Source organism: Paramisgurnus dabryanus, chromosome 10 (genome assembly GCF_030506205.2).
Source record: "Paramisgurnus dabryanus chromosome 10, PD_genome_1.1, whole genome shotgun sequence".
Lineage (NCBI taxonomy): Eukaryota > Metazoa > Chordata > Actinopteri > Cypriniformes > Cobitidae > Paramisgurnus > Paramisgurnus dabryanus.
Window position 1 is genome coordinate 2,470,117 of NC_133346.1, and position 27,850 is coordinate 2,497,966.

The 27,850-nt window shown below is 36.5% G+C and overlaps 1 protein-coding gene across 14 annotated transcripts in view; it reads right to left on the minus strand.

Moving 5' to 3' along the window:
- LOC135745133 (3',5'-cyclic-AMP phosphodiesterase 4D) overlaps window positions 1-27,850 on the minus strand; it is a 218,438-nt gene that overhangs the window by 15,761 nt on the left and 174,827 nt on the right. For 8 of the 14 annotated variants that reach the window (XM_065263512.2, XM_065263507.2, XM_065263530.2 and 5 more), the window contains 6 exons: window positions 24,947-25,138; window positions 22,800-22,862; window positions 15,704-15,740; window positions 14,911-14,987; window positions 14,766-14,815; window positions 6,930-7,042 (listed from right to left, as the gene is read on the minus strand). In XM_065263512.2, coding sequence (XP_065119584.1) covers window positions 6,930-7,042; window positions 14,766-14,815; window positions 14,911-14,987; window positions 15,704-15,740; window positions 22,800-22,862; window positions 24,947-25,138 — 532 coding nt within the window. Of the gene's footprint in view, window positions 1-6,929; window positions 7,043-14,765; window positions 14,816-14,910; window positions 14,990-15,703; window positions 15,741-18,055; window positions 18,946-22,799; window positions 22,863-24,946; window positions 25,139-27,850 lie in introns of those variants that run through there. The other 6 variants (XM_065263523.2, XM_065263546.2, XM_065263517.2 and 3 more) reach the window with 3 other exon arrangements.

The window sequence follows — 27,850 nt, forward strand, 5'->3', positions numbered from 1 at the left end:
GTACTTCAAAAGGGTATATTTATAAATGTTATGCATAACAAATGTTTTTTTTTTGTTTAACCATTTTTTATGTAACCAGTCTTGTGAGGTCCTCATTTGAAAAACAAACAACAGATCAGTGGTTCTTTTATTAAAGCAAATAGCCATTGGTTGGATTTGTTTGGGACGAATTTGAATATGAACCTGAAAGGCACAATACTTCACTGAGCCTTTACTATCACAAGGAATATGAAACCGCAGCGCTGGCGTTTTACGTCAAAACATTTCTTTATGCAAAGCGATAAATTATGTAAGGAAATGCTGTGTATGTCCATTTATATTTCCTGTATATATGTTATGCTCATGAATGCTCCAGCAAAAATTATCTGTGCATATACTTATACGCTCCCAAATACATTTTATGACATTCATGAATGAAACTGCACTATAAGCACTGTTGCAGGAAATTTTGCCCTGTATGGATTGCATTGGATGATGATGAATTACAGACTGTAGTTAACTAGCATTAGTGTGGTCACGCTATAGGAAGAGTCTGACTACAGGCCAGTGTTGTGTTGATGGAAATGTTAATGCTATAGCAATACTATATTATGTGTGTGGAACAAGTCAAAAAAACCTCTGACCACAACCCAAAATCAGCTTGGAGGTCTCCATCATCAGAAAAACTATTTTTGGAGATCTACTTCATCTTGAGCTCCACTTTTATAGGGAAAATGCATAGATTACACAAATACTGAACATAAGTAGACAACATCTATATATTTAGGGGCTAGAGCCGCACGATATTGACGCACAATGCGATATGCAGTGACTTGCTAAATAAACGCTATTTGATAGGCTTTGTATTTGTAATAAAAAATTATATAACAAACATACGTTTCACATTCTTTCTGATCGTTGATCATCTTCCTCACGTCTGAATACAGACAAGCACAATATTTTTGTGTAAAAACTGTCTATACACAACCTTTTAAAGTAATAAAATTGTTTAGTTGTTGCGAATAATTGCAATACGCATGTTGCGGCGTGCATTTAATGCAATATATTGTGCATGTCTATGCAATTATGTAATATATCTTGATTTTTAAAGATGCAGATGTTATCAGTTCAACGTGGCATTAACAACCCCAACATCATGGTTTCGATTTCCAAGGAATTCAAGTTGGCTGAATGTGTACCTGGAGTGCTTACACAAATCAAGAATAAGTATTTACTGCTTAAATGTTATGAATAATGACTTAAATTCTTAAAACTATGTTTAATCGAGAAATACATTTAGGGCTTTGTGATCGAGGAAGGCTGTTTTTCGTAAAGCAGTTCTTTAGTGAGGTAAACAGACCTCGGTGGTTTTCTGTGAAGTAGTTTGGTGAAGTCTGGCGGAGACCGAAGCCTTTAGCTGAGGCCTTGTGTGGCTTTGATTAAAGCCGTCGGCAAACTCTTTGAGTATCGTTCAACGTTTCGTGCTTTGCAGTCCTCTCGCCAAAGGACCAATGGGACGTCGGAGGCTTTACCACAGCGCGCGTGCAGGATCCAAATAATTGAAAACCTAACTGGCCACAGTTACCCCCCACTCCCACCACAGCCCAGATGTTGCCTTTTAGTATTGGTTTACTTTGGGTTTCTGCACGCTGGGCGTTTTGGGGAAATTGGGCACTTGGGCCACTCACAAGATTTGCTGCAATATGAATATAATAGAAAGATAACAACCAAATGCACAGAATAAGGTCACGGTAGCAGATTTGTGCACCACTTTTGTGAAATTACAACATTTCCACTCACCGACGATATGGGATTAAAACATACTTTTTCCTGTCGCGATAACTCTATACAAAAATCACGCCAATGTAAGTTGGTTATTTTAAGACATTATTTTATCCGAAGGATACGTAGGAGTGTTATCCAACATTAATGTCAAGAAAAGAACGGCTATGTATGAGGTGTTTCTCTGAGATAACAGTATATTATTTTTAAACAAAGAAGATGTAGAATTGTTATCCAAACCTTACTGGCAAGGAAAGCCTCTTATACTTGGGAGCAAACACGTATGAGGTGTTTCTGAGAGGTTTTAGTACATACAAAACCATCTTCAAATAATGATTATGTGATTTATATACAAGTTGACCTGAAAATGCGTAAAAAAACGTTTCCATTGCAGTTTTGCGAAATACAAATTGGCTGAAAAACTACCAAGCCCCTAAGGTGACATTGGAGTAAAAAACCGAAAGTTTAGTTTTGAGTGCTCATGTGAAACTTTCGCGTGCGCACATGAAACTATCGCGTGCGCACGTGAAAACGAAAGTATCACGTGCGCACGCAAAACTAAGCGCGATAATTTTTGCTCCATGTCCCCTTAGGGGCTCCGTAAAAAACACCTCATGAATGCTTAAAAAAGTTTTTTGGGAGTTTTTCCAAAATTTACGTGTGTTTTCATTAGCCGTATTTTCAATTCGCAATGTAAATTTGCGCAATTTGAAGGGAAATGGAAATGCAGCTAATGATTTAAGCCGTGAACTACCATAAAAATTAGGGCTGTCAAAAGATGAATCTGGATTAATCGCATTCAAAATAAAAGTTTTGTTTGCATAATATATTTGTGTGTGTATTTATGTGTAATAATTATTTATATATAAAAGCACACAAACATATATAAATGTAAGAAAAATTAATCAATTAATTTATGTATATTTTTTAATTTATATACAATAAAAAAAAAAAATATATATATATATATATATATATATATATATATATATATATATATATATATATATATATATATATATATATATATATATATATATATATATATATATATATATATATATATATACATACACACATTTAAATGTCTCTTAAATACATACATGCATGCAAAAACTTTTATTTTGTATGCCAATTTATTGCAATTCATCTTTTGACAGCCCTAATAAAAATATAGTCGGTTATCTTAAGTCATACATCATCACAAGTAAATAACAACCTAATACATACAATGGACTAAAGATATTACAAACTTTACACTGAAAAAAGTATTCATTTAATTTACTCAATTTTTTTAAGGTAAGTAAATGCAATCAATTTATTTAAGCTACATTTAAACAAAAGTTTTTTGTTTTGTTTTGTTTTTCTAATTTATTTTGTTTAAATGTAGCTTAAATAAATTGATTGCGAAAATGTAGTAAATTGAATGAATCATCATTTTTTCAGTGTAGTAGAGATAGTTGCAAACTAATAAATAAATTATTTCATTACAAAAAAGAAGACAAGTCTCCATCAGATTTCCTCAAACATCCAGCACAAAATATTATGTCATAAATACGTGAATTTATCGGTGTTTATCAAATGTTTTTACACCTACAGGAGGCAAAACAAAAGCTCAAAATCAAGAAGGACTGAATTAGACAATTCACTAAGATTCAAAGATGCTCCAGCATGTCTAAACAGGCCAAGACTACAGATTACATTTGGCTTTAATGTTAATACACAAAAGACAGTAATATTACCACCAGACACAAACCCAAAACATCAAATCTAATGTGACGTAAGTGACGCAACCGTGTGACAATCACCACATCCTAAACATATATCAAATCCAGTTGTAATGTTTTACATTTACGATTCCAAATAAGATGCTGTGATGTTTGGCATCGAACCTCATTAACCTTTCAGTAGGGTGTCTTTCTGCTGAATATAGTGTGTGTATGTGTGTCGTCTGCGCTCGCTCGCAGCCCACTGCAGGGCTCAATTTGTCTGCGTCTCCATGGCGACTGCAAGCATGTGGGATCCTGCACTAGTGTGTTTGTCTGCGCTGTGACAGGGAGGGCGTGTTGTTGCTGCGTGCGTGCGTGCGTGCGTGTGTGGAGGTATTCGTTCATCAGTATGCAGCGTGGCAGGTCTATGCCGGTTATTCAGACGCATGCTCAGTACATTCAAAAACAAACCATAACGCAGGCGGGTGAAAGAAAGAGAGAGAGGGGCCGTGAAGGAGCGGTGGTCTTTGATTGGTCCTTTGAGTCCTGCGTGAGACGAAATGTAAAATGTATCCTGCATTTGAGCGCTGTAGCATTATAATAATAAGTCTTTTATGTGTTTTAACATACAGATGATGATGCAAATCAAGCCAAAGCTTAGATGTTTACTGCGTTTCTTAAAACACTGTGCAATGAATGCAAATGTAAGCGTGTCATCTAAAGTGTCTTGTTGCTATAAACATTTTAAAACATTGAATTATTGTAGCGCATAACATCGGAAAATTATCTTTCTGTAGGTGTAGGTGTCAGTGTTAATTAAGAGATATTATGAATCAGGTTCATGTCTACCATGACAATAAGAACAAACAAACAAGCAGAAACTAAATCCCATCACTGTTTCTATTATTCATAGGTTAGTGATTTAAACAACCAAGTAAGGAATCGCCCACAATACCCTAGCAACCATCTAGTATCAAAAAAGCTTTTGCAACTACACAGGCACCAATAAAACCACCCTAGAATTGTGCATGGGCGAGTGTTACCGAAATAAAATCTAGGTTAATTTATATTTACGATAACTGAGCCTTAGGACACCCAGTTGGGTGATTCTCGCGAAATTAGACTTATGAGGTGTCATAAAACATTTTGATTAAAAAATAAATGCTATCAAAATAAGAAGCATAGTTACAAACATCTCTTCATGTACTATTTTGCACATGATTTTAAATGACATCATGCAAACCTATTTTGTTTTCACATTTAAGGGGAAAATTTCATTACCGCAATGTGTCCATGACTGGTTTTTGTGTCTTTGACATGGAAATATTTATAATTAAAAAATCTAAAACATAAAAAGCTTCAGTGCATGTTGTACTATAAACATTTTAAGTAAAGAAACATGTGGTATTTGGTGATCATTGGTAAATAATAAGGAATATAAATGTGTCCAAGAAACATTTTCTCATCCTCAGCAACTATTTGCAATCATTGTTTAAGCCCTGAATAAACTAACATTTAAAAATAAATTGTTGGAAGGGACATAATTGACTGTGACACACAAGATGGCTACCAGGTAAGCAGTTCTTATTTTTTCTTTCCATATAAAAGTTGAAATTTTATTTTTCATAGTACCTAGACAACTTTTTACTTCTCATTACCGAAACATGAGTTTGTAAATGCATATATTTAATGTAATATCATAATGCGGTAATGATTATTTTTTATAAATGTCAAAATTCTATAGGAAATATTTTTTAAATCCTCTAAAAATAATGGTTATAGTAAGTTCAGACCTTAAGCTTATATGTGCAAAAAAAATGGCTTTTTAAAAAAATCTGATGCTGGACACCTTCTAAGTCCGGATTTCGTGAGAATTACCCAGTTTGGTGAGGATGTAACTGGAAGTCATTCACAAGGTTACATTAATGACACGTTAAAGTTTGGGACCGCCAGCATTTAGCCCAAAACCAGTTTATCATTTCATAAACAGAACTTATACTGTATTCAGCGATAAAAGATGATGATGTTATGGTGTTATGGTGATGGTTATTTAATCACAATAAACACAGTTTATGTAACCGATGCGCTACTCAGCAAAATCAAATAACGGTTACATATGTAAACAATGATTTGTAAAACATAAACTGTCATTACATAAGGCAAAATACCTTCACAATGTTACAACTACAACTTTATATACTAACTTGCTTTATTAGTTGACCCTTTTCTCTGCATGTGATGGTGACTAAAATCACCAAAAAAAGAATTGATAAATAATATACACCTGCTTGGATGATAGTATGTGAAACCAAAGTTATTTTAAGTTTTTCACATAAAATTACCCTACATAATCTAAATAATATTCTGTGAAAATATAATCATGATATCTTTAATATTGATTAAGATCATCAATCGGGTTCCTGTATAGCATTTGCAATGCAAAAGGACATGGGTTTGAACCCAGGGAACACATACTGATAAAAATGTAAAGATGATGCCAAGAAAGTCAAACTTTCAAAATCTCATTATTAGATTTTGAGACGCTAGCCTTGATTTCACAGACAATGTATTTACCGTATTTAATGATGTACCATAAGGTCACATTGTGGAGACATGAAATCCAAAAACACCAAGCAAGAACCCAACAACAGCATAACCGTACCCCAACAACCACTTACATCCCCTAACATTGAGTTTTGCAAGGTCAAGCACTATTTAATTTTTTTAAAATCAAATTACTATTACATCTACACAAATCCAAGAACCACACACATTTAAATGACAAGAAGCATAATGTCACCCAGTCTGTATGTGAAATATGATACGTGACCTTCATTAATATAAGCCCCCTTCTCTCCTGCGCCAACCACATAAAACAAAACAAGACCTCTACCCCATATCCCCCCTAAAAACTGAATTACAGGGAAGTTTTGGTTAAGACTGCAGTCCTGGGCTCATGCCACATTAAAAGATGCCTATTTAGTCCCTGGCAGATCAACAGATGTCCCAGAATTCAAACAAACAATGACGAAATGTTTAAATACATAGATGCATGTGTGCAACAACACTCACATACAAGCCTACATTTGAGTCATTTCCTTTATGGTGCCCGGTATCAGATAACCGGGGGTCACCGTGCCAAAGGAAAAATCAAGACAGATGATCCCAGCCAGCCCGACTAACAATCCCGCACGTACGTGGATTGTGTGTATATCTCCCTCAAACCCTAACCCCCTGGGCCAGCCATCTTGGCTCTACCTGATAACGTCTGCGAGCCAACGGCCCTGCCAAATCACACCAATTACCTGAACTCCCCCGGGCAGCGGTAATAACATTAAGTCAAGGGAAGCCCTTCGTTCTGAGGTGAACAGCTCTGATGTAAGTCTCGCTCTCCCCCGAGACAGACACGAGCGGAAAGCACCGTGCAGTCATGAGGCAGTAAGTTTAACAGTGACTCACCTTATTGGAGGCCATCTCGCTGACGGAGTGTCGGGTCTGCAGGGTCTCCAGCTGGTCCAGACACCAGTCCAGCTCCTCCAGGGTCTCGGTGGCGAGCTTCTGGTAGGCCTCCTCTGGAGGGAGACAGGGGAGGGGATGGTCAGTTTTGAGGCGTTTGACCGGGCTAGCCGAGGCTTCCCGAACATCTTCCACGTCGTAGACAGCCATGTTGGGATGTCCAGGATGGACACATGGGTGACTCTTCATGCCGTGCTGAAAAAATCACTCCTATGAGGGCTATGAGATCAAATACGAGCACTCGAAAAAGCTTCCTTTATATTCCGAGCCGGTCGACAATGACAATTAAACGTTAAGGTTACATCTCAGTCCGGCAACGCAGGGCTCCTGGTGTGGAGCCCCATGCTCCTACAAAAACAAAAGACACACACATACAAGCACAGAGATTCCCTTTCTCAATCTGCTTTCACTGATCCGGAGTCAGCCGCTGTAACAGTTGCATGTCCCCACAGGTCCATCGAGTTGTGACCGAGGACGGCAATTGATGTTGTCTCTCAAAAAAGGTGGAGAGCAGATGCAAAGCCCCCCCACGAGCCTCCTACCGTCACGCTTTTATATTCCCCCCAGTCAGAGATCCCGACCCCTGTGTGACGCTCTCTGTTTTCCTGGAGAGCTCGCACGCCGGCGATATTCACGGGCTGTGTGAAAAAGCTTTTGCAGGTGAGACGGCGAGACGGGCATGCAGAACCTCAGCTACATAGACATGACATAGGAGGGATTGCTTAACACAAACACGAGCGGCTTCCTGTGAAACCACAAACCTACAGAGCTGAAGAGCACGACGCAGTGAGAGCTGCAAGATCCGGAGCGGAACGCTGGAACCGGAGCTGGGGATCTTTGCAGACTCACTGTTGTCAGCAAAACAAGGCCTGATCTCTGTTACAAATGGCACTTAAAAATGCATGCTGCATTTCTGCCCCAGCTCAGAAATAGTGAAATAGTGTTAGTGAAAAAAATAAAAACAAGTGATCGACTGGGATTTTAAATACTTGAACAATAGGTTGATATATATGTAATGTAAATGTGAACTGTATATTATCATGTATTATTTATAATTTCCTAGACTGTATTCTAAAGTCAGGGGGTTTTAAACTGGGGTCCGGGTACACCCCGGGGACCTTCAAGAGGTTCTAGGACAAGAAAAAACAACATTTTTAATTCTCATTTCTTGTCACATGTATTTCAGTATTGATTTTATTTGCTTTGTATCTTTCTAGTTTGTTTTCCTTATTACAGTGCCCTTTATCACACTTACTGAGGTTTGTAAGGCGAGTTCCTTGTGAAACTTTATTAAAGGTTTATTGACAAAGTTGCTGCTGTACAAATAAATTTAAATTGTAAAATGTTTCTCTTAAGGTTTATACATCCACTTAAAGTGTAGCCAATTATACTTTTTAGACAAAAAAAATCGTAAATTGATATATAGTTTACGTCAACTGTAAAAAAAATATTTGCTGCATTATTTTTTGTTGTTGAATAAACTCATTTAAATTCACTATTATTTATCTAGACAAGAGATGAGTTGTTATAACTTAAAAAATAAAGTTGACTTTTTCAACTATATAATTATTAGGGCTGTCAAAAGATTAAACGCGATTACTCGCATCCAAAATAAAAGTTTGTGTTTACATAATGTGTGTGTACTGTGTGTAAATATTATGCATATATAAATACACACACACATTTTTATGTATATTTTTAATAAATATTTGCCTTTAAATACTGTATATACATTTATATAATTTATATGATATATAAATATAAATATTTTATATATAAATATAACCAATTTTTCTTAAATAAATACATTGGATATGTTTTTATATATAAATAATAATTATACACAGTATGCATACATATGTTATGTAAACACACACTTTTATTTTGGATGCGATTAATCTTTTGACAGCCCTAAAATTTTAATTTTTTTAATATGTGTGTATAGCAAATATATATATATTTTTCAAAATAAATAATAGTAAGTTGACTTGACTTGTAAATCTGAGTTGATTCAACAAAACAGTTTAAGGCAGCAAAGTTTTTGTTAAGAGTGTAGGGGGTCTCTCACAAAAGGTTATCATATTTGGGTAATTTCATATCATAAATTGCTTAACGCAGTATTTTTTAAAATAATTTTTTATCATTGATTTATCATTTCTGTGACCATCATGGTTATTAGCTATAACATGAAAAAATTATTGACTATCAATATTGGCAAACGTATTGGTTTCTATATCCAAAAAACATAAACATGCATACTACACTGCAAAAAATTATTTTCAGAAAAAAATTCGTAGTATTTTTGTCTTGTTTTTAGTAAAAATATCGAAAAATTCTTAGATTAAGATGCTTTTTCTTGATGAAAAAAATAAGTAAGAAAATAAAGTCTAGTTTTTAGACCAAAAATATCAAATTTAAGTGATTTTGTGCATAAAAAGCAAGAAAAATCTGCCAATGAGGTAATCTTATTTTAAGATTTTTTTTTTGATATTTTTTACTGAAAACAAGACAAAAATACTAAGATTTATTTTTTCTTGAAAAAATTTTTTTTGCAGTGTAGGGTTGCACAATATTTGACCACAAAATCAGTCATAAGGGTCAATTATTGAGATTTATGAATAAGCTTTCCATTAGTGTATGGTTTGCATAGGACAATATTTGGATATTATTTAAAAATCTGGAATCTGAGGGTAAAAAAATCTTAATATTGAGAAAATTGCTTTTAAAGTTGTCCAAATTAAGTCCTTAGCAACATATATTACTAATGATAAATACTTTTTTATATATTTACGGTAGGAAATTTATAAAGTATCTTCATAGAACATGATCTTTATTTAAAGGCGGGGTCCATGATTTTTGAAAAACGCTTTGGAAAAAGGAGTCGGGCCGAATACCAAAACACACTTGTAGCCAATCAGCAGTAAGGGGCGTGTCTACCAACTGACATCGTTGCCTGGGTTGCTTATGTGTGGGGTGGGTCTATCAAATGAAGGTCCAGATTCTATAGGCACATGTTTGTTTAGGTGATTTCAAATGTCAACATTGGCTTTCAAAGATCATGCACCCTGCCTCTAATATCCTAATGATTTTGGGGATTAAAAAATCACTAATTTTGACCCATACAACGTATTGTTGGCTATTGTGGTCCAGGGTCACATACATAATTTCAGCATATAGACATCACAATGTACACATCTGCAACAGTCACAACGCAGAACATGGAGAGCTATCTATAATGCTGCGCCAGTGTTATAATATATGAGGTTTTAAACAGCAGAGAAAAATCTTTGAGCTTTACAAGAAATTCAAGGCAGAAACAGTGTCAATTTCTCATATCACAACATACAAAACTAAACACCACAATATAAGTTCCCCCTTATATCATGCATACTATATCATACTTCATATCAGCCTATATTAACCTGAATAAATGTGCTCTGGGAAAGCCACACACATCTCAATAGATACCAAGCACATTGAGTCTGATTAGCATCAGATTGCTTTACTCATGACAGGCAGATCTGCTCTTTAAAGACCCACAATTCTCCTGGGAGGTTGTTAACGACACCGTTTCATTGCAGACAACTGAGATGCACGTACTCACAGTGACGTGCTCGAGGATTACTGTACAAGACAGTCAATTTATGTTAAAATGCAGTCGTGGACCAAATTTAAATTTTTCCCATAATCCAGGATTATAAATACGATGGGCTAACTTAACCTGCGTCATAGGTCAGGCATGTGTTTAATGCTCAAGTGTTTTAAATATGACAAACAGTAACCCAAAACGAGCTATTAAGCGAGCGTACATGTGACAATAATAAATGCACTTCAGCGGTCATGGGATCTTGTCACTATTGTTGCAAGGCAACCCTTTGAGCAACATGCCGGGTTGATTTGACACGCAGCTCGACGCATGTGTCAGTGTTTGTTCAACCTCTGACTCAGAGCGCGCTACACGCACGGGGTCAGAAGGAGCTTTTCTCATCATAAAGCCAGAAAAACACAATCCCACGACGAGGCTAAAAAGGAGGTTTATCAAATGAATCACACATTATGTGTCTCTACCCAACCCCCATTTCTTTTGGCCTCTTCTCAAACGGCTGTCCAATCACTCAAAGGAGATTTCAAGAGCAGGGGTCCGCTATCCTCGCTGACAACATCTCCTCTGACGTCAATGGCATTCTTCTCGTGTTTAGTGCGACACCAGAGGCCGGCCCCTCAGAAACTGCTGTTACTGCGAGCAGCGCAGGACCGCATCCAAACTCTGGAGCGGATTTACACCAGAAGATGCGAGAGCGAGCACGAATGTCAGGGGCATGCAGGGAAAACGTCACTTCTTGCTCAATTCATGAATGCATGAAACCAATGACTAAACAATTCACTCACAAGTATTTTTGTCTTGTTTTCAGTACAAATATCTTAATTTTTTTAAATCAAGATGTATTTTCTTGATGAGCAAAATGGCCTAATAAAATAAGTCTAGTTTTTAAACAAAAAAGGGTAAACAATTTAAGTGAATTTGTGCTTAAAACAAGCAAAAATAATCTGCCAATGGGGTAAGATTTTTTTGAATTAAAAAAGTTCAAGTTTTTGCTTGTTATACGCACAAATTAATAAAAAAAAAAACTTAATTTCTAAGGTAATTTTGCTTATCAAGAAAATGCATAATGTTTAATGTAAGAATTTTTTGATATTTGTACTGAAAATAGGGCTGCATGATGATTAATCGCGACTGATCGTTTGCCGAATAATTTTTTTTGTTTACATCATGTATAATAATAATTATGTAAATACACACACATACATGTACACTGCAAAACAATGATTTTCAAGAAAAAAAATCTTAGTATTTTTGACTTGTTTTTAGTAAAAATATCAAATTTAAGTGATTTTGTGCATAAAACAAGCAAAGAAATCTGCCAATGGGGTAAGCAAAAAAATCTTGAACATTTTCTTAAACACTAAATTCAAGAAAAATTTGCTTACCCCATTGGGAGATTTTTTTTGCTCGTTTTATGCTCAAAATCACTTAAATTTAATATTTATGGTCTAAAAACTAGAAAAAGCATCTTAATTAAAGAATTTTTTGATATTTTTACTGAAAACAAGACAAAATACTAAGATTTTTTTTTCTTGAAAATCTTTTTTTGCAGTGTATACTTTTAAAATGTTATAAATTCAATATTTTTATATAATATAAATTATAATTCATATATAATTATTTATACAATAATTATATATTTTTTTTATATACAATTTAAGTGAATGTGTGCTTAAAACAAGCAAAAGAAATCTGCCAATGGTGTAAGATTTTTTTTCTTGAATTTTTCTTGAATTAAGAGTTTAAGAAAAAAGTTCAAGGTTTTTTTTCTTACCCAATTGGCAGACTTTTTTGCTTGATTTATGCACAAATTCATTTCCCCGCCTAAAAACTAGACTTATTTTCTTAGGTATGCATGACAATTAATCGTGACGATTAATCGCGACTATTCATTTACATTTACATTCACATTTAGTCATTAAGCAGACACTTTTGTCCAAAGCGACTTACAAATGAGGTAAACAATAAAAGCAACTATAGCAACAGTTTAGATAAATAAATAAAAAAAAATTCATCATATTTGTGTGTGTATTGTTTATAATAATTATGTATATATAAATACAGACACATGCATGAATAATTTTAAGAAAAAAATATTTATAGATTTAATATTTATATATAATATAAATTATATATATATAAATATAAAAATGTATATACACAAGTTAATACTTCTAAAATATCAATATGCATGTGTATTTATTTATACATAATTATTATACACAGTACACACAGATATATGATGTAAACAAACATTTTTTTTGCAAACGATTAGTCGCGATTAATCATTATGCAGCCCTAACTGAAAACAAGACAAAAAAGGTCATTTTTTGCAGTGTTATTAGAGAAAATGAGAAATTATAATTCGCAAAGACAATAATTATTCAGAAATAAACATATGATAAACTAACATAACTACCTATAACATTAACCCCCTGCTCCCAAATTTCCAGTGCTCAAGTATTCATCCTGTAAATACTCAAAACTCAAATGCAGATGAATGAAATCCACCATCTCTGTGTCAGTGACCCAAACCAGTCATAAAAGCACAACCAGCTCAGGAGTTTAGTTTTGCATTTCAGATAAATCACTCACAGCCAGCACCTGACACAGTCAGATGCCAATCGGTTTAATTCATTCCCTCAGTGGGTCAACAGCCTTAAAATACAAGTAAGAGCCCTACAGAAATATCAAGAAAGCTGCCGTGGGAAATACAAGCCTTGGGCTGACGCAAATGCCGACAGCGGACACGACAGACAGCGGTCGGGCAAAAGTTCCCGCGTTAAAACAAGGTCATTCTCGCGAAACTTCATCTCTGTGAGATCGCACCATTCACCATCAGGTTGCCAGGCAACCGCAGCGGGATCATTAGAAAGCAAGGGGCAGGACCTCTCTGTTTTAAACAGATGCTATATATAGCAAGAGCCGATAATGATTCAAATCCATCTATACTGACAGGTGTCATTGAGAAAAGTGTTACAGTACATTGATTTGGGGTGAAAATGACCTCGTTTTTCACACCTGCTAGTAAGGGTGCCGTCCATTCTTAAATCACACGGGGTTACAAGAAACACAGCTAGCGGTTTGTGTTAATAGACATCCGTGATTGACGGGCTCATCTTGAGAGAAGTCATGGTCTGAATGCACGTCTCTGGCCGAGCGTGAAAGTGAGCTGGCGTGTACAAGAGGATCGTGTCAGTTTGCTGAGCTACCAGCTGCGCTGCGTCTATTATTATCATCTTTGCACAATCTTGAGAAGGGGGTCAAAGATTCATAAAGCCATTGCAGTTTATTTTACCAAAACATTGCATACACCTGGCTATAGAGTTTCACCTTCTATGAATATAAAATATATGTATATTATGACTTTATAGCATCATTATGAAGAGACATTGGGAAGCATGTACTGACAAAAATAAGCTACTGGTGGTTTGTCTCTCTCTAGAGGTTAAATGATGCTATGACATGCTAGATGTAAATATATAAAATAATACATAATATTTGTTTTTCCTGGAAAGCAAGGAAATGATTTATGTAGAAAGTTGTCAATCAATGAATCAAAAAAATGACTCGAGGGGTCACAAAAAGTCAGGGACACAAAAGTGACCAAAAAGGCACCAAAGTCTACAATCCACCAGTCAATGATATCTCAAGCATTTCTCAATATCTTTGAAAACTCACATATAAAACAAGACGGACAAGTCGCAAGTAAAATGTACAATGATATTAAATCAGTTATTTAAAGGTGCAGTGTGTAAATTTTAGTGGTGAAGTGCTGGTGAATTGCACTCAGTCCACTGCTTACACCTCATTTTTTAATCACATAGAGAAGCTACGGTAGCCGCCACCGGACAAACATGTCATCGGACAAAACTTAGTAAAAAAGTTTGTCTATTAAGGGCTTCTGTAGAAACATGGCGGCACAAAATGGTGACTTCCATGTAAGGGGACCCTCTCATTCTAAGGTAATAAACACATAACGGTTCATTATGAAAGGACTTTGTACACCACTGATAATATAGCTTTGTATATTATTTAGCATTTCTGCCAAGAGATCCTTCTAAAAATTACACACTGCACCTTTAAGATTATTTAGTATTACAGTATAAAAGCCGTGTTGTGTTTGTGGAAATATTTGATAGATGTTATTAAGCTGAATATATGTGACGTCTCACCTGTAAAGGAGGTCTTTGTGAGGGGTGTCTGATTACACATGGGCGACCGTCTGTAAAAATTCATATAAAAAAAACATTGCATTGCATTGCAGTAAAACTTTGCGTAATCTGAACTAAAACTTCTGTGGATGTCATGTGAACTCACTTGTTGGTTGTTCGGTCTTGTTGGAGGTTGGTTAACGTTGCAAAGTTATTCCGTACCGTCCGCAAACTAGCCAGCACCTTTAGGAGCAGAGCACAAAGTTAAAATCACATTTTTAGGAAAAGTGTGTTAAAGTAAATACTAAAATGTTTGTGGAACGTCCTTAAATTTTTGAATGATTGTTTAAGGCTTTATCTCTGGTTATATTACATGGTATATACACTCACCTAAAGGATTATTAGGAACACCTGTTCAATTTCTCATTAATGCAATTGTGTAACGGTGTGGGGGATGTTGATTGGCACACTTTAGGCCCCTTAGTGCCAATTGGGCATCATTTAAATGCCACGGCCTACCTGAGCATTGTTTCTGACCATGTCCATCCCTTTATGATGGCTACTTCCAGCAGGATAATGCACCATGTCACGAAGCTTGAATCATTTCAAATTGGTTTCTTGAACATGACAATGAGTTCACTGAACTAAAATGGCCCCCACAGTCACCAGATCTCAACCCAATAGAGCATCTTTGGAATGGGAGCTTCGTGCCCTGGATGTGCATCCCACAAATCTCCATCAACTGCAAGATGCTATCCTATCAATATGGGTCAACATTTCTAAAGAATGCTTTCAGCACCTTGGTGAATCAATGCCATGTAGAATTAAGGCAGTTCTGAAGGCGAAAGAGGGTCCAACACAGTATTAGTAGGGTGTTCCTTATAATCCTTTAGGTGAGTGTATGCCTGATCATTTTATTATATGAAATGTTTTTAGGAAATCCTTTCGGGGTCACTGACCTGTGCAAACGGCGTAACAATAAGGTCATCGCCATGGCTGCAGGAAAAATGACAAAGACATGACATCAGCAGTGTGACAACATGCAGACAACACCTCACCTCACACCGTTACAATACGTCAAACACATGACCGTAATGCTGCATGCATTTGTCCTAACAAACAAACAAACCATATCATAAAGCCAGGAGATTTTTTGATAAATAAATCACAAAAACAAGCAACAAGTAAATATGTGAAGTCTTCCATTAAGATTAAGATATGGTTTGTTTGAATGACAAGAAACAAGGTAGGGACACGCTTGAATGCTAGTGAACATTAACTACCAGTACTGTATGTGAAAAGGATCGCAAACTAACCAGACGCTCCTTCATTTCAACACACAGTTTTATTGTCTATTCACGCCTGCCACAATGATATTCGACTGAAAAACGCTTGCTATCGTGATTATTACATGAAACACTGATGACACAACATTATGATAATGAGATACAAAATATAGGGGTGGTTTCCCGGACAGGGATAAGCTTAAGACAGGACTAGGCCTTAGTTAAATTACGATATTTAAGTCATTTTTAAAAGCATACTTTATAAATAAACACGACTGGTGTGCATCTTGAGACACAACACTCACACTGATATATTTTAAGATATGTTGTTTTTGATCAAAACAACACTAACACTTAACTTAGGCTTAAACCATGTCTGGGAACCGCTCCATAAAAAATAGAAAATAATGCACAAAAGAAAGCAAACACAAAACTTAGATAGAGATGCTTTCATAAAAGCAAGAACAAGAAGACTGTGATATCGTGGTTCATTTTGCCTACCCAGCAATCAATCTTGTGTTTAAAAGACGTCTAATAGCCACCCAAACACAGCCCAGACGTCTACACTGCAAAAACTGATTTTCAAGAAAACAAATTCTTAGTATTTTTGTCTTGTTTTCAGTAAAAATATAAAAAAATTCTTAAATTAAGATAATTTAATTCTTAAATTAATGAGCAAAACCACCCAAGAAAATAAGTCTAGCTTTTAGACCAAAAATATCAAATTTAAGTGATTTTGTACATAAAACAAGCAAAAAAATCTGCCAACGGGGTAAGCAAAAAAATCTTGAACATTTTTCTTAAACACTAAATTCAAGAAAAATTTGCTTACCGTATTGGCAGATTTTTTTTGCTTGTTTTATGCACAAAATCACTTACATTTGATATTTATGGTCTAAAAACTAGACTTATTTTCTTGGGTCGTTTTGCTCATCAAAAAAGCATCTTAATTTAAGAATTTTTAGATATTTTACTGAAAACAAGACTAATAAAGACAATACTAAGTATTTTTTTTCTTGAAAATCATTTTTTGCACTGAAGGCTACAACAAGGCAAAATTTGTCCGCGAAAACTTTATAAATATCAAACCATAGCCCAAAAATAAATAAGAAAATTAAAACCAAACATCTTGTAATTCCAGTTGACTTTGCTTACATGATGAAATGCCATACATAAAGTTATTTAATAAAAAACAAAATTCAAGATTATTTGGGCTAAAAGTGGGTTACTCATAGCCAGACTATATCGAGTCTATAGTTAACCTAGACGATGAAGTGGGGGATATTGTTTGCTGGGTACCTAGCTGGCATTTTTGGAATTCCTCGTGCCACGTGCAGGGCCTTTTGCATTTTTGGGCATTAAAGGCCAGTCTGAAGTGAGAAGCATTTTTATGCAAAAGCCATCAGTGTGTGCTTATGATGCCCAAAAAGGCAGGTATCTGAATCACCTGCTACTGTTTAAGCGTCTGCATTCATTGCAAAAATAGTTGTGATTTATTGCTTGTACAAATGTGTCTATGATGGCCAAATACGTTCCCTAGATAGGCGGCCCAACAGGTATTGGGTGTGTGTGTGTGTGTGTTTTCATGTGTGTGTGTGTGTTCATTCTGCAAAAAAATGACAGGTTCACTCTCATCTCACATTCAGCATCGTCTCACTCATTTCTCATTTATCTTTCTCATTACCCTCACTTTCTTTATCTGGTCCTTCAACCAACTGGTTAAATTTCTCATGACCTTTATATGTGTTAAACTGTTAAACTTGTGTGAAGTTCACAAACTAATCCCTTCAAACATGAAGAAAATACGGTTCTCATCTAGAAATGCAGTTAATGGCGAAAGCAACAGCAGGGCTGTCATGCATGCACTGGGGCGGACAGACGGTGGTGTTAGTCGCTTTGGTGAGGATAAGAGGTGGGGGTTACAGCGGGGAGGGGGTGACATGAACGAGCGGGGATGTCTACTCTTTCCAGGGTTTTTTTCGAGCAAAGTACTAGATATCTAGAACACCACGAAACGCAACATACCATCTCCTCCTGTCATCTGGCTGGCTGAAGAAGCGCCCGATTTCACGCAAGGACCGTGTCCGCTTTAGCATGTGGGTGTCGCTGACGATCCTGCGGTTTAACATAATGCCGTTCGTCCAAGTGTCCATGTGTGTGTGCGCGTGGATGTGGGTGCGTGTACGCATGCCGGGTTCGCTCAGCATTTCCACGCAATGCCGGGAATAAAAAGGTCACTGACAAGGCGCGTGTAGCCTATCAGGCGCCTCCGTCCAACTGCAGCAGTGTGGAATGAGTCGCAAACAGAGCGCGCTAAACATAGCACAAGACCACGACTTCAGCAAGTGCAACAACCTGCTGCTGTTTCACAACTTACAGAACTATCAAAACTTTATTACTTTGAAACATTTAGGTGTCCTTTACTTTTTCCTTAATTCAAAAGGGGCAAATAAGGTAGGTATTGTGTATCCTATTAAACCACATGTGTGAAACAGAGAGAACTAGCATAAAAAACAAACTATAGATTGTAAACAAGTTACTTAACGCTCATCATAGTGCATTAACAGGTGGGGTGCGCAGGGCAAAAACTAATGCAGGGTTAGTTGTAAAACGGACTGTTTACATTGTTGCACAAGGTTGAGTGTTTTGTTTTTCCAGTGTTTTTTCACGCTGCCAAAAGACAATCTCCAGCAAATTATTGGAAATGTATAATGTTTTTCCAGAGAAACAAATTGATGAACAAGTGTTTTGGTGGCATGTAAGTAAATGTTTTCATCATATGTTTTTTTTGGTTTCTAAGTTGGGTGTGTAAGATACCAAATCAAATGCTATGTCATCTTAATCAGTGTCTTGTTGACTAAAACATAGCATCGTTTTGAAATATGTCTGCAGCTCTTAGCAACTTTTTCGGGGGGGTTGAAAATATTTTGATCCAGCGGAGTTAATTGTAACGCTGTGTTAACCCCTCAGCACTTACGATATGAAAACCACTAACGTTAATGTAATTCTTGCCGTTGTTTTAAATAGGCTACACACGAATGATTGCTGCTGCCAACAAAATAAATGTGCCTGTCTTATCAAAAATCGTGTGTTAAATTGATTTTTGTTCATATATTTAATATTGATTGAATATGGTCACGTCAGATTTGAAATCATTATGAAATGAATGACTAAAATCAGACTTTGATGCTCATTATTTCTGAAACTATAGTATGGTTATTATAACAGACTGGGTCACATATAAAAAAATGTTTTGCCATAATTGTGCTGCTTTTTCTCACATATTTAGACATTTGTATTTTATAATTGAACTATGGTTAGAAAAGGGCTGGATGAATGAATACAGTGTGGATACCTGTCTATTATATACAGATATATAAACAATATCCACTTCAAGTGTATAGACAAAATAGTATTGAAATATTTGCATGCACACTTAATTTTTAGCAAGTGTTACAACTAACCCCCTGCCTGTTACAATTAATCCCCACCTATGGGGTAAGTTGTAACGTTTGCACTTCTTTCACGTTTGGTGTAATTGTCCAAGAATGATAAGTAATAGAAACAAACTTCAAATGTTCATTTGTAGCAGAGATGTGTGTGTTGCTTGTGTAAAATTATAAATGATCAAACTCAAATATTTTTTGAATGATTAAGCCAAAACCAAAAACCATTAGGTTGTGCCCCGCTCTCCCCTACTTGCGTTGTGTTATGAACTTTGTGTCTTGGATAGTTTGTTTCAGGCATAATGGATGTCTATCTTCAACAATGAATGAGACTACAAAAAACAAATAAATGTTGTGTAGGGAACTTGGGCACAACTTGAATTAATATCTGGAATCTAAACATTGAAATGAACTGTCCGAACATCCTGACTAACTAAAACAACTAAGTCACACCAATATTAATCACAGCAGTGTGAAACGTATAAAAAGACTCATGAACTAACAAAATCACCTCGCTAATGTGATATTTCCTGTCATTGCGGCCTGAGAATGGATTATCTGGCAGAATGAAATGAAAACGTACGTCTGCCGCCCCTCCTGAGACTCTGTATAATGCATGAGCTGGTGCAGGGTTACATAGAGAAACACTTTCAGTTTGCAAAGATCAGGTCAGAGAGAGGAAGTGAACTTATCTCACAAGTCACTGTCATATCATTGTGATCCCCAAACTGGGGTAGACAGTGTGTAAAACCTTTAAATGTAAAGGTTAAAGGAATATTTCACTTTCATTAAAAAAATCTGATAATTTACTCATGTCTTTCTTTGTTCAGTCGAGAATAAATATTCCAGGATTTTATTGGACTTTATTGGACCTCAACAGTTTACAGTTTCAATGCAGCTTAAAATTACAGAGGCATTTTAAATTTACTTTTAAATCTCAACTACTCGTCTTGCACTTGCCGTGTGACACGGCAGCGCAACCTTACATATTACGTAATCACGTAGCAAGGACATGCATGACGTATGCGAAACTATAGTTTATTGTTTAAAATGGTCCGCAAGTGTGCGTTTCACATATGTAACGGATCACACGGCTAGTCCAAGACGAGAGTTTTAGTTTAAAATAGGGATGCTCCGATAGATCGGCCCGCCAAACGGTATCGGCCGATCGGTTCACTCGATCGGTACTCGCTAAATTTGCTGATCTCATGAACCGATCTTTCTGTTTAGTTTTGTCATCATAGGGTTTCTGAATGCGGCTGCAGTTAGAGACAATTTTTACGTAGTGCAAGCTTTTTTGTAACCCTTATAACTCTTGTGCGACGTGCATATTTCGATATCTCTCTTGCCTTTACAGAGATATGTGTATTTTCTTTGAGGACGCCCTCCGGTCAACAGCGCAACGCATCTTCACATCCCCATCAAACAGTGTATACAACACATATCTATCATGGACAATTGCATCCAAAAGTTTATCATTTGCATGCGTTTTGAGCGTTTAAACTTTCATTTTCCTCACAGCTGCTCTCGTCCGCATACACCCGACAAGCTTACACACAGTAGCCTGTCATCAGTGCACGTGAACAAAGCGATCTCTCTCACGTCTTAAAGCTACAGTAACATAACTCATCTCTCAATAAATCACTCGCTGCTCTTGACTAAGTAGCTGTTGTACTTCATACGAATGCGTGTATATTTAATTGATACATTAAAAACTGTGAAGTGTTTAATTTTCATTACTTTCAAAGACATAAACCTTTTTAAAAAGATATTAAATATCTCTTTGCAGAAGAAATATTTGTTGTGCTTGTTTATTTGAGTCTCTATTAAAACAGTTATATACCTAATTACTGCAAGTAATATAACATATTATTTACACATAAAGTATTACTTTATCTAGAAAAATGTTAACAGTTACAGTCGTCAAAGAGCTTGCATATCAGCTAAAAAAAAAAATCGGTATCGGAATCGGTATCAACCGATCAAGAAATCGGTAATCGGTATCGGCTGCAAAAATCCTGATCGAAGCATCCCTAGTTTAAAAGTACTTATTTTTTATTTTTTGGTGAAAATAACAATGGTTTTGCTAAATAAGACCCTTATGTCTCAGTTTGGATCGTTTAGAGCCCTTTGAAGCTGCATTAACTGTAAACTGTTGAGGTCCACTAAAGTCCACTATATGGGGAAAAATAATTGAATGTTTTCCTCAAAAAACTTTATTTCTTCTTGACTGAACAAAGAAAGACATAAACATCTTAGATGACATGGGGGTGAGTAAATTATCAGGATTTTTTTATGAAAGTGGAGTAATCCTTTAAAGGCTAACCTTCAAACCAGTTTCATGTACTTCATAAGATGTATCTTTGCACCTCATAAGTCAATCACTGTCTTTTGTGGACAAGCATGATCATAGATTAAAGGCGGGGTGTGTGATTTTTGAAAAACACTTTGGAAAAGGAAGTCGGGCCGAGTACCAAATCACACTTGTAGCCAATCATCAGTAAGGGGCGTGTCTACTAACCGACATCGTTGTCTGGGTTGCGTATGTGTGGGGTGGGTCTATCAAAAAAGGTCCAGATTTTATTGGGGTAGGGGCGTGTTTGTTTAGGTGATTTTAAATGTCAACATTGGCTTTCAGAGATCATGCACCCCGCCTTTAAGCATTTACCTGGATTCAAATTCATGTCTCCAATGCATTTCAATGTGATTTCTGAATCGGGAGAGTCAGCCCATTCAAAGGTGAAGAAATTATAAATTATTGTAAGGGGTATTTCATTGTAAAAACGGTGTTTAAATGATACTATTGTCTCCCCCTTCTGTTTAAATGTGAAAACTGCAACTTGCAACACATAAAAGTTTGTCAATATCTGATCAAACTAACTTTTTAAATTATGCAACAGGATGATGAAAACAATAACATGGGCACCTCTAAAATACTGTTATTGGTGTCACATGCAATGCAGGGTCATGGCAAATATGAAAAGTGAGAAACGCAAACACACGCTGATTCATGTCCAAGCCATGTTGCAGCAGCAATCCCATCATTCAAATGCTGACGTCTCCATGCGAAATCCCTCTCAACTATCCCCTACGCTATGACACGCAAGGTTTTAATGCTCAGAATTAACTTAACTTAGATAAAGGTAATTCAATCGTCATTCTGTGCATTAAATGCTGAGGGGTTGGGGGTGGCAGGCTCTCAATGCATGTGAGACCATGATGCTCATGTCTACGGGTGAAGCGAGGTGATGCATAATATAGACAAGCGAGAGCATTCTTGAGGAAGAGCAAGGCCAGGAGCTGTCGTCAGAACCAGAACTTACTTTCCACTAATAACCGGCTCAGATCTCCGAGAGACCAGGCCAGGCCTCTGCAGTTGGTTATTCCTATCAATAAGGACACAGTTTGTAAGACAGACACACACTCACACATACAGAGAAGGTATCACACACATACGGCAAGTGTCTTTGTGGTTTGACAAGTGTCTTATATCAAACAAAGCACTGAAGAGTAATTTGAGGTTTTTTTGGCGGTGTGAACAGATCTGGTGCGTCAGTGACTTAAATAAAGCAATGGCTAATGCTTCGTTTGTCTTTTTAAATACTATGTTAAAGGAATAGTTCGCACAAAAATGAAATGTACTTTTCTGGTGATACATAAATAAAGCAGAATGTCAAGAGTGATTCATAATGAAAACCGCAGCTATCGAGCTCCAAACAAAAACAAACACACCATGAAAGGAACGCAAACATAAAAATAAAGATGCTTAAAGGTTCCTCACAGCGATGCCATAAAAAAAGAGTTTCCCAAACTGGGGTTCTTGAGACCCTGGTGGTTCGCGGGGGAATTGCAGGGGGTTCATGAGTTGATGAAAAAAAATTATAATTAAATAATAAAATATAAATAAATTATTTGATCTTTCATTCTAACAATCTGAATTAAACTCAGATACTAAACTAAAAATATATATTTTATTTGTTTTATATTTTATTATCTAATTTTATGATGAAGATCAGTGGAACGAATTGTTGCATGTGTCAATTAATTTTGATAGTGTGTGGGAGTACTGATAAAAACTTGAAAAATAAATGTTTTTAAAGTTACACATGCTATATGTGATATTAAAATATTGAAATATTTATTTAAAATCACAGGGGGTACATCTACGGAGCCCCTAAGGGGACATGGAGCAAAAATTAAATAGTTTAGTTTCGCGTGCTCACGTGAAACTATCGCGTGCTCACATGAAACTTTCACGTGCGCACGTGAAACTATTGCATTTAGTTTCGCGTGCGCACGTGAAACTATTGCATTTAGTTTCGTGTGCGCACGTGAAAATATCGCGTGCTCACGTGAAACTTTCGCATGCTCACGTGAAACTTTTGCGTGCTCACGTGAACTTTCGGGGCCATGAGAAACTTTCGCGTTTAGTTTTGCGTGCGCATGTGAAACAAGCGCGTGCTCACGTGAAATGTATACATCATATAAATAATTTAGGTCAAGGGGTTTCAAAAGAACCTCTAGAAGAAACATTTTTGGTTCCTTCAGAAAACATTCAATTAAAGGTCCATAAAATAATTTATTTCATGCATTTTTATAATCTAAACAACCTTTTGAAAGGTTCTTCAGATGTTTAAGGTTCTTCATGGAAACATTTTTCTATGGCATCGGGTAGCACCTTTGTTTTTCGGAGTGAACCTTACAAGTTGTTTGCAATTTCTATTCATTTCTGGACCTCTAAAGCCTCAGTCTATGCAAACATCTCTTGACATTGTGCAAGACGTCTTCCTTTGTTTCCCATGGAAGCAACAAAGTCGTGAGTTTCTAACAATGTGAAGGTTTAGAAAAATCCCTTAATAAAAAGAAAAAATGAAGAACCACTAAACAATATATTATAACGAACTACAGAAAACACTGCCTGTATATGAAAGCAAAGTTTTCTCTTTTTTGAAGATTAAATTTCTGTTATTTAGACACACTTCTAAAAGACACATAACCTCAGGCATTACTATGAAAATGGTTATGTGTATATAAAAGACCTTGTTCTTCGCATTGTGTGTGTAAGAGAGAGAGAAAGAGAGAGATAGAGCTTGATGTAAGCATGAGACGAGGTCATGTGACAAACATAACAGAGCACTGGAGACAACACACATGTACATACACACAAACTCAAACAAACGAGAATCATCGGGGAATTAACATTTATCTATGAGATATAAAACTGACTGGGCTACAAGTCAAGTAGCTTTTTAACACTTAAAATATGAATGAAATGAAAACTTCACTGGATGCAGAGGCGTGAAAATTACAAGTTATATTTTCATTTCAGGGTGTGTATGTGTGGGATGCAACTTTTAATGGAGCAAAATAACATTTGAATTATTTGAAACAACTAAAAAGGCAACTCTATTGACCCAAATAAAAAGCAGATGATTATGACAGAATGAAAACTGTGAGCTTGAGTACTCACATGTCACTGGCGATGGAGGAGTTTCGTGACATGGACTTTGGCGACAGGTCATAATCGCTGTCGGAGCGGTAGAGGAAAGACTCCCTCCGCTGACTGTGCACGAAATTGGCCTGAAGGACCAGGCCTGACCCCGGACTCGTCATGGGATCCAGGGGACTCCGTCCTGAAGACGTGCCATTGTCCACGTCGAAGCTACAAACAGAGATACAATGTGTTAAAAACAGAAACATGCATCGCAACATTGCAAAAAAGCAAAGAAGAATTGTCAGAAAAGCTACAGGGTTCCCACACCTTAGTTAACTTCAAATTCAAGGACCTTTTAAGGACTTTCCAGGTCCAATACCCTCAAATTCAAGGATTAAATATGAGGACACATTTCAAGTGAGAGCAAGGTTACATCCTGTTACCTTTTAAGATACATTGTTACAGTTCCCTTTCGAGGGAACTTGTGCTGCGTCACTGCGGTGACACTTTGGGGACGCCTCCAAGTGTGTCTGAATGTGTATATCAAATTCAACCAATGGTGAGGCTTAATGACAAAGACAGGGTGACGCGGGAGCCAGGAAGTATATCGCTATCTGAAATATTGCCAAAGGCGGCGTTACAGGGATGCCGGAAGTATGGCAAGGGAGACGCAGCGTCTCGTTCCCTTCTCAGGGAACAACAGTTACATACGTAACCCGAGACGTTTTCATGTGTCAAACACAACTATGCAAAAAAGCATTTTGGTATCAACATTCGCATACAGAAGATATAAGCATTTAAAGCAAACAGTTTAGCACGTGTGCATAAAAAGTCTAGAATTTTTTATGATATTATCCTACACTACACAGGGAATAATATGGATTTTTACAGAAAACATCTTGCATAAAATAGATTCAAGCACTTTCAATGACCTGTATCTATGCATGTATATTTTCAAAACTGCCCAGGGCCTTGAATTTTCCCCCCAGATTCACAAACTTTCAAGGACCTGTGGGAACCCTGAAGCTATTGTCATGGTCAATTTTGTCTACTTTATCCTAACCTTAAATAGGTCCTGTAGGGGGCGCTAACTACTTTACATGCATAAACAAAAATGAAAGTGCAGCAAGCGGGCTGTATTTCTGAGTACACTGGGATAACCTAACCTAAACCTTAAAGCTACTTATCCTGATTAATCTACGCTATAAGACCCATGTGATGCAAACAAGGGTTTCCCACCCGGTGACGTCTAACATGGCGTACATACACCGTGGAGAGGTTTAGCTATTGTAATCTCCGCCCGGTGTCTGAGGTCCATTGTGTTAAGAGGCTATTTGGCAGCTAAAGCAATGTCATCAGCAATGACGCCTTAGTGATTCATCTGGTGACCGTGTTTCCCTGAGTGTCCTCGCGTAGTTCATCTGAAACCAAAACAAACTCCAGTGGCTCGTTGATTATGTCTGTTTTAAATATAAGCATTTTCCTAGAAAGCATGAATGGGCAAAGCCTAAAAAGCGTTTTTGTTCTCGATTTAAAGGAAGAAAGGAGAGCACATAGACAACATGAGGCCTGTGGTCTGAAAAATAAGGAGTGAAATGAGATGTGCAGAAATAGTCAGGATGCAGTGTTCAGACAATGATAAATCACTATCTCTAATCACAGAACAAACTTGAATTCCTCTCCTAAAAAGGAAAACTGCCGTCAGCTTGGTGACAAACTAAATGTACCTAGACTTGGGAATACACTCCAGTACATTGTGTTTACATTACATGTGCAGACTGTCACGTTAATCTTTTCTGCGTTTTTCAAGCAAATTATCATTACACTGATGTTCATCATCATCCAGCGATAACAGGTTCAGTCTGATAAATATCTTTTATATCTATATTTCAGACAGGGTTATTTGATCTTATATATGACAGAAGTCTATTTTTTACTCTTGCAGCTAAGCAAACAAATATGTGACTTTCTTTAACGGGACACTCCACTTTTTTGAAAATATGCTCATTTTCCAGCTCCCCTAGAGTATAACATTTAATTTTTACCGTTTTGAAATCCATTCAGCTGATCTCTGGATCTGGCGGTACAACTTTTAGCACAGCTTAGCATAAGAATAGAAAATTGCAACTTTAAATTTTCGGTCGGTCTTAGTACACAATGTAACTACAAAAAAGTCAAGTTTTAATAGAAAAAAAATATTGAAACTCTTTGGTTATTTTTAGCGCGATGCTAATGGTTAGGGCTGCAACAACGAATCGATTAAATCGATAAAAAATCGATTACTAAAAGAGTTGGCAACAAATTTCATAATCGATTAGTTGTGTGGCGTGACGCAGAGACGTTTAATAAAAAAAGAAAAACTTCAGTTAAGCACGGAGCGGAGTGAACACACTCGCACTGCGTCCCAAACCGCCTACTTCCATACAATAAAGTAGGCAAAAAGTACGAGAAGTAGTGCTTTTCGCCTACTATATAGTATGGAAGTATGCGGTTTGGGACGGAGCGTCTGTCTCTCTCGCGCACTGTTGCTTGCAGAGTTCGGCGCCTCAAAAACAGGGCGGAGAAAAGATAAAAAACAGCAAAGGTAGAGGAAAACCACAAGTCAGTGTTTTACTCCTCCCAAACGTAAGCGCGTCACCTGGAAGTTAGACGGCAAAGAGGTAGTTTCTAGAACGAATAAAAAACTTCAATGACAAACTCCAATGATATTAGACAAAATTAGACAAAATTTCCCATCAAGAGGCTTCTGTTCTGTTTTGAATAAGGGGTTGGAAATGAATGCTTTTCTTGTTTTTTATCCGATTCATCGATTAATCGAACAAATAATCAACAGATTAATCGATTATTAAAATAATCATTAGTTGCGGTCCTACTAATCGTCTAATCAGATTCAATGGATTATGCTGAGCTATGCTAAACATCGTACCGCCACACCAGGAG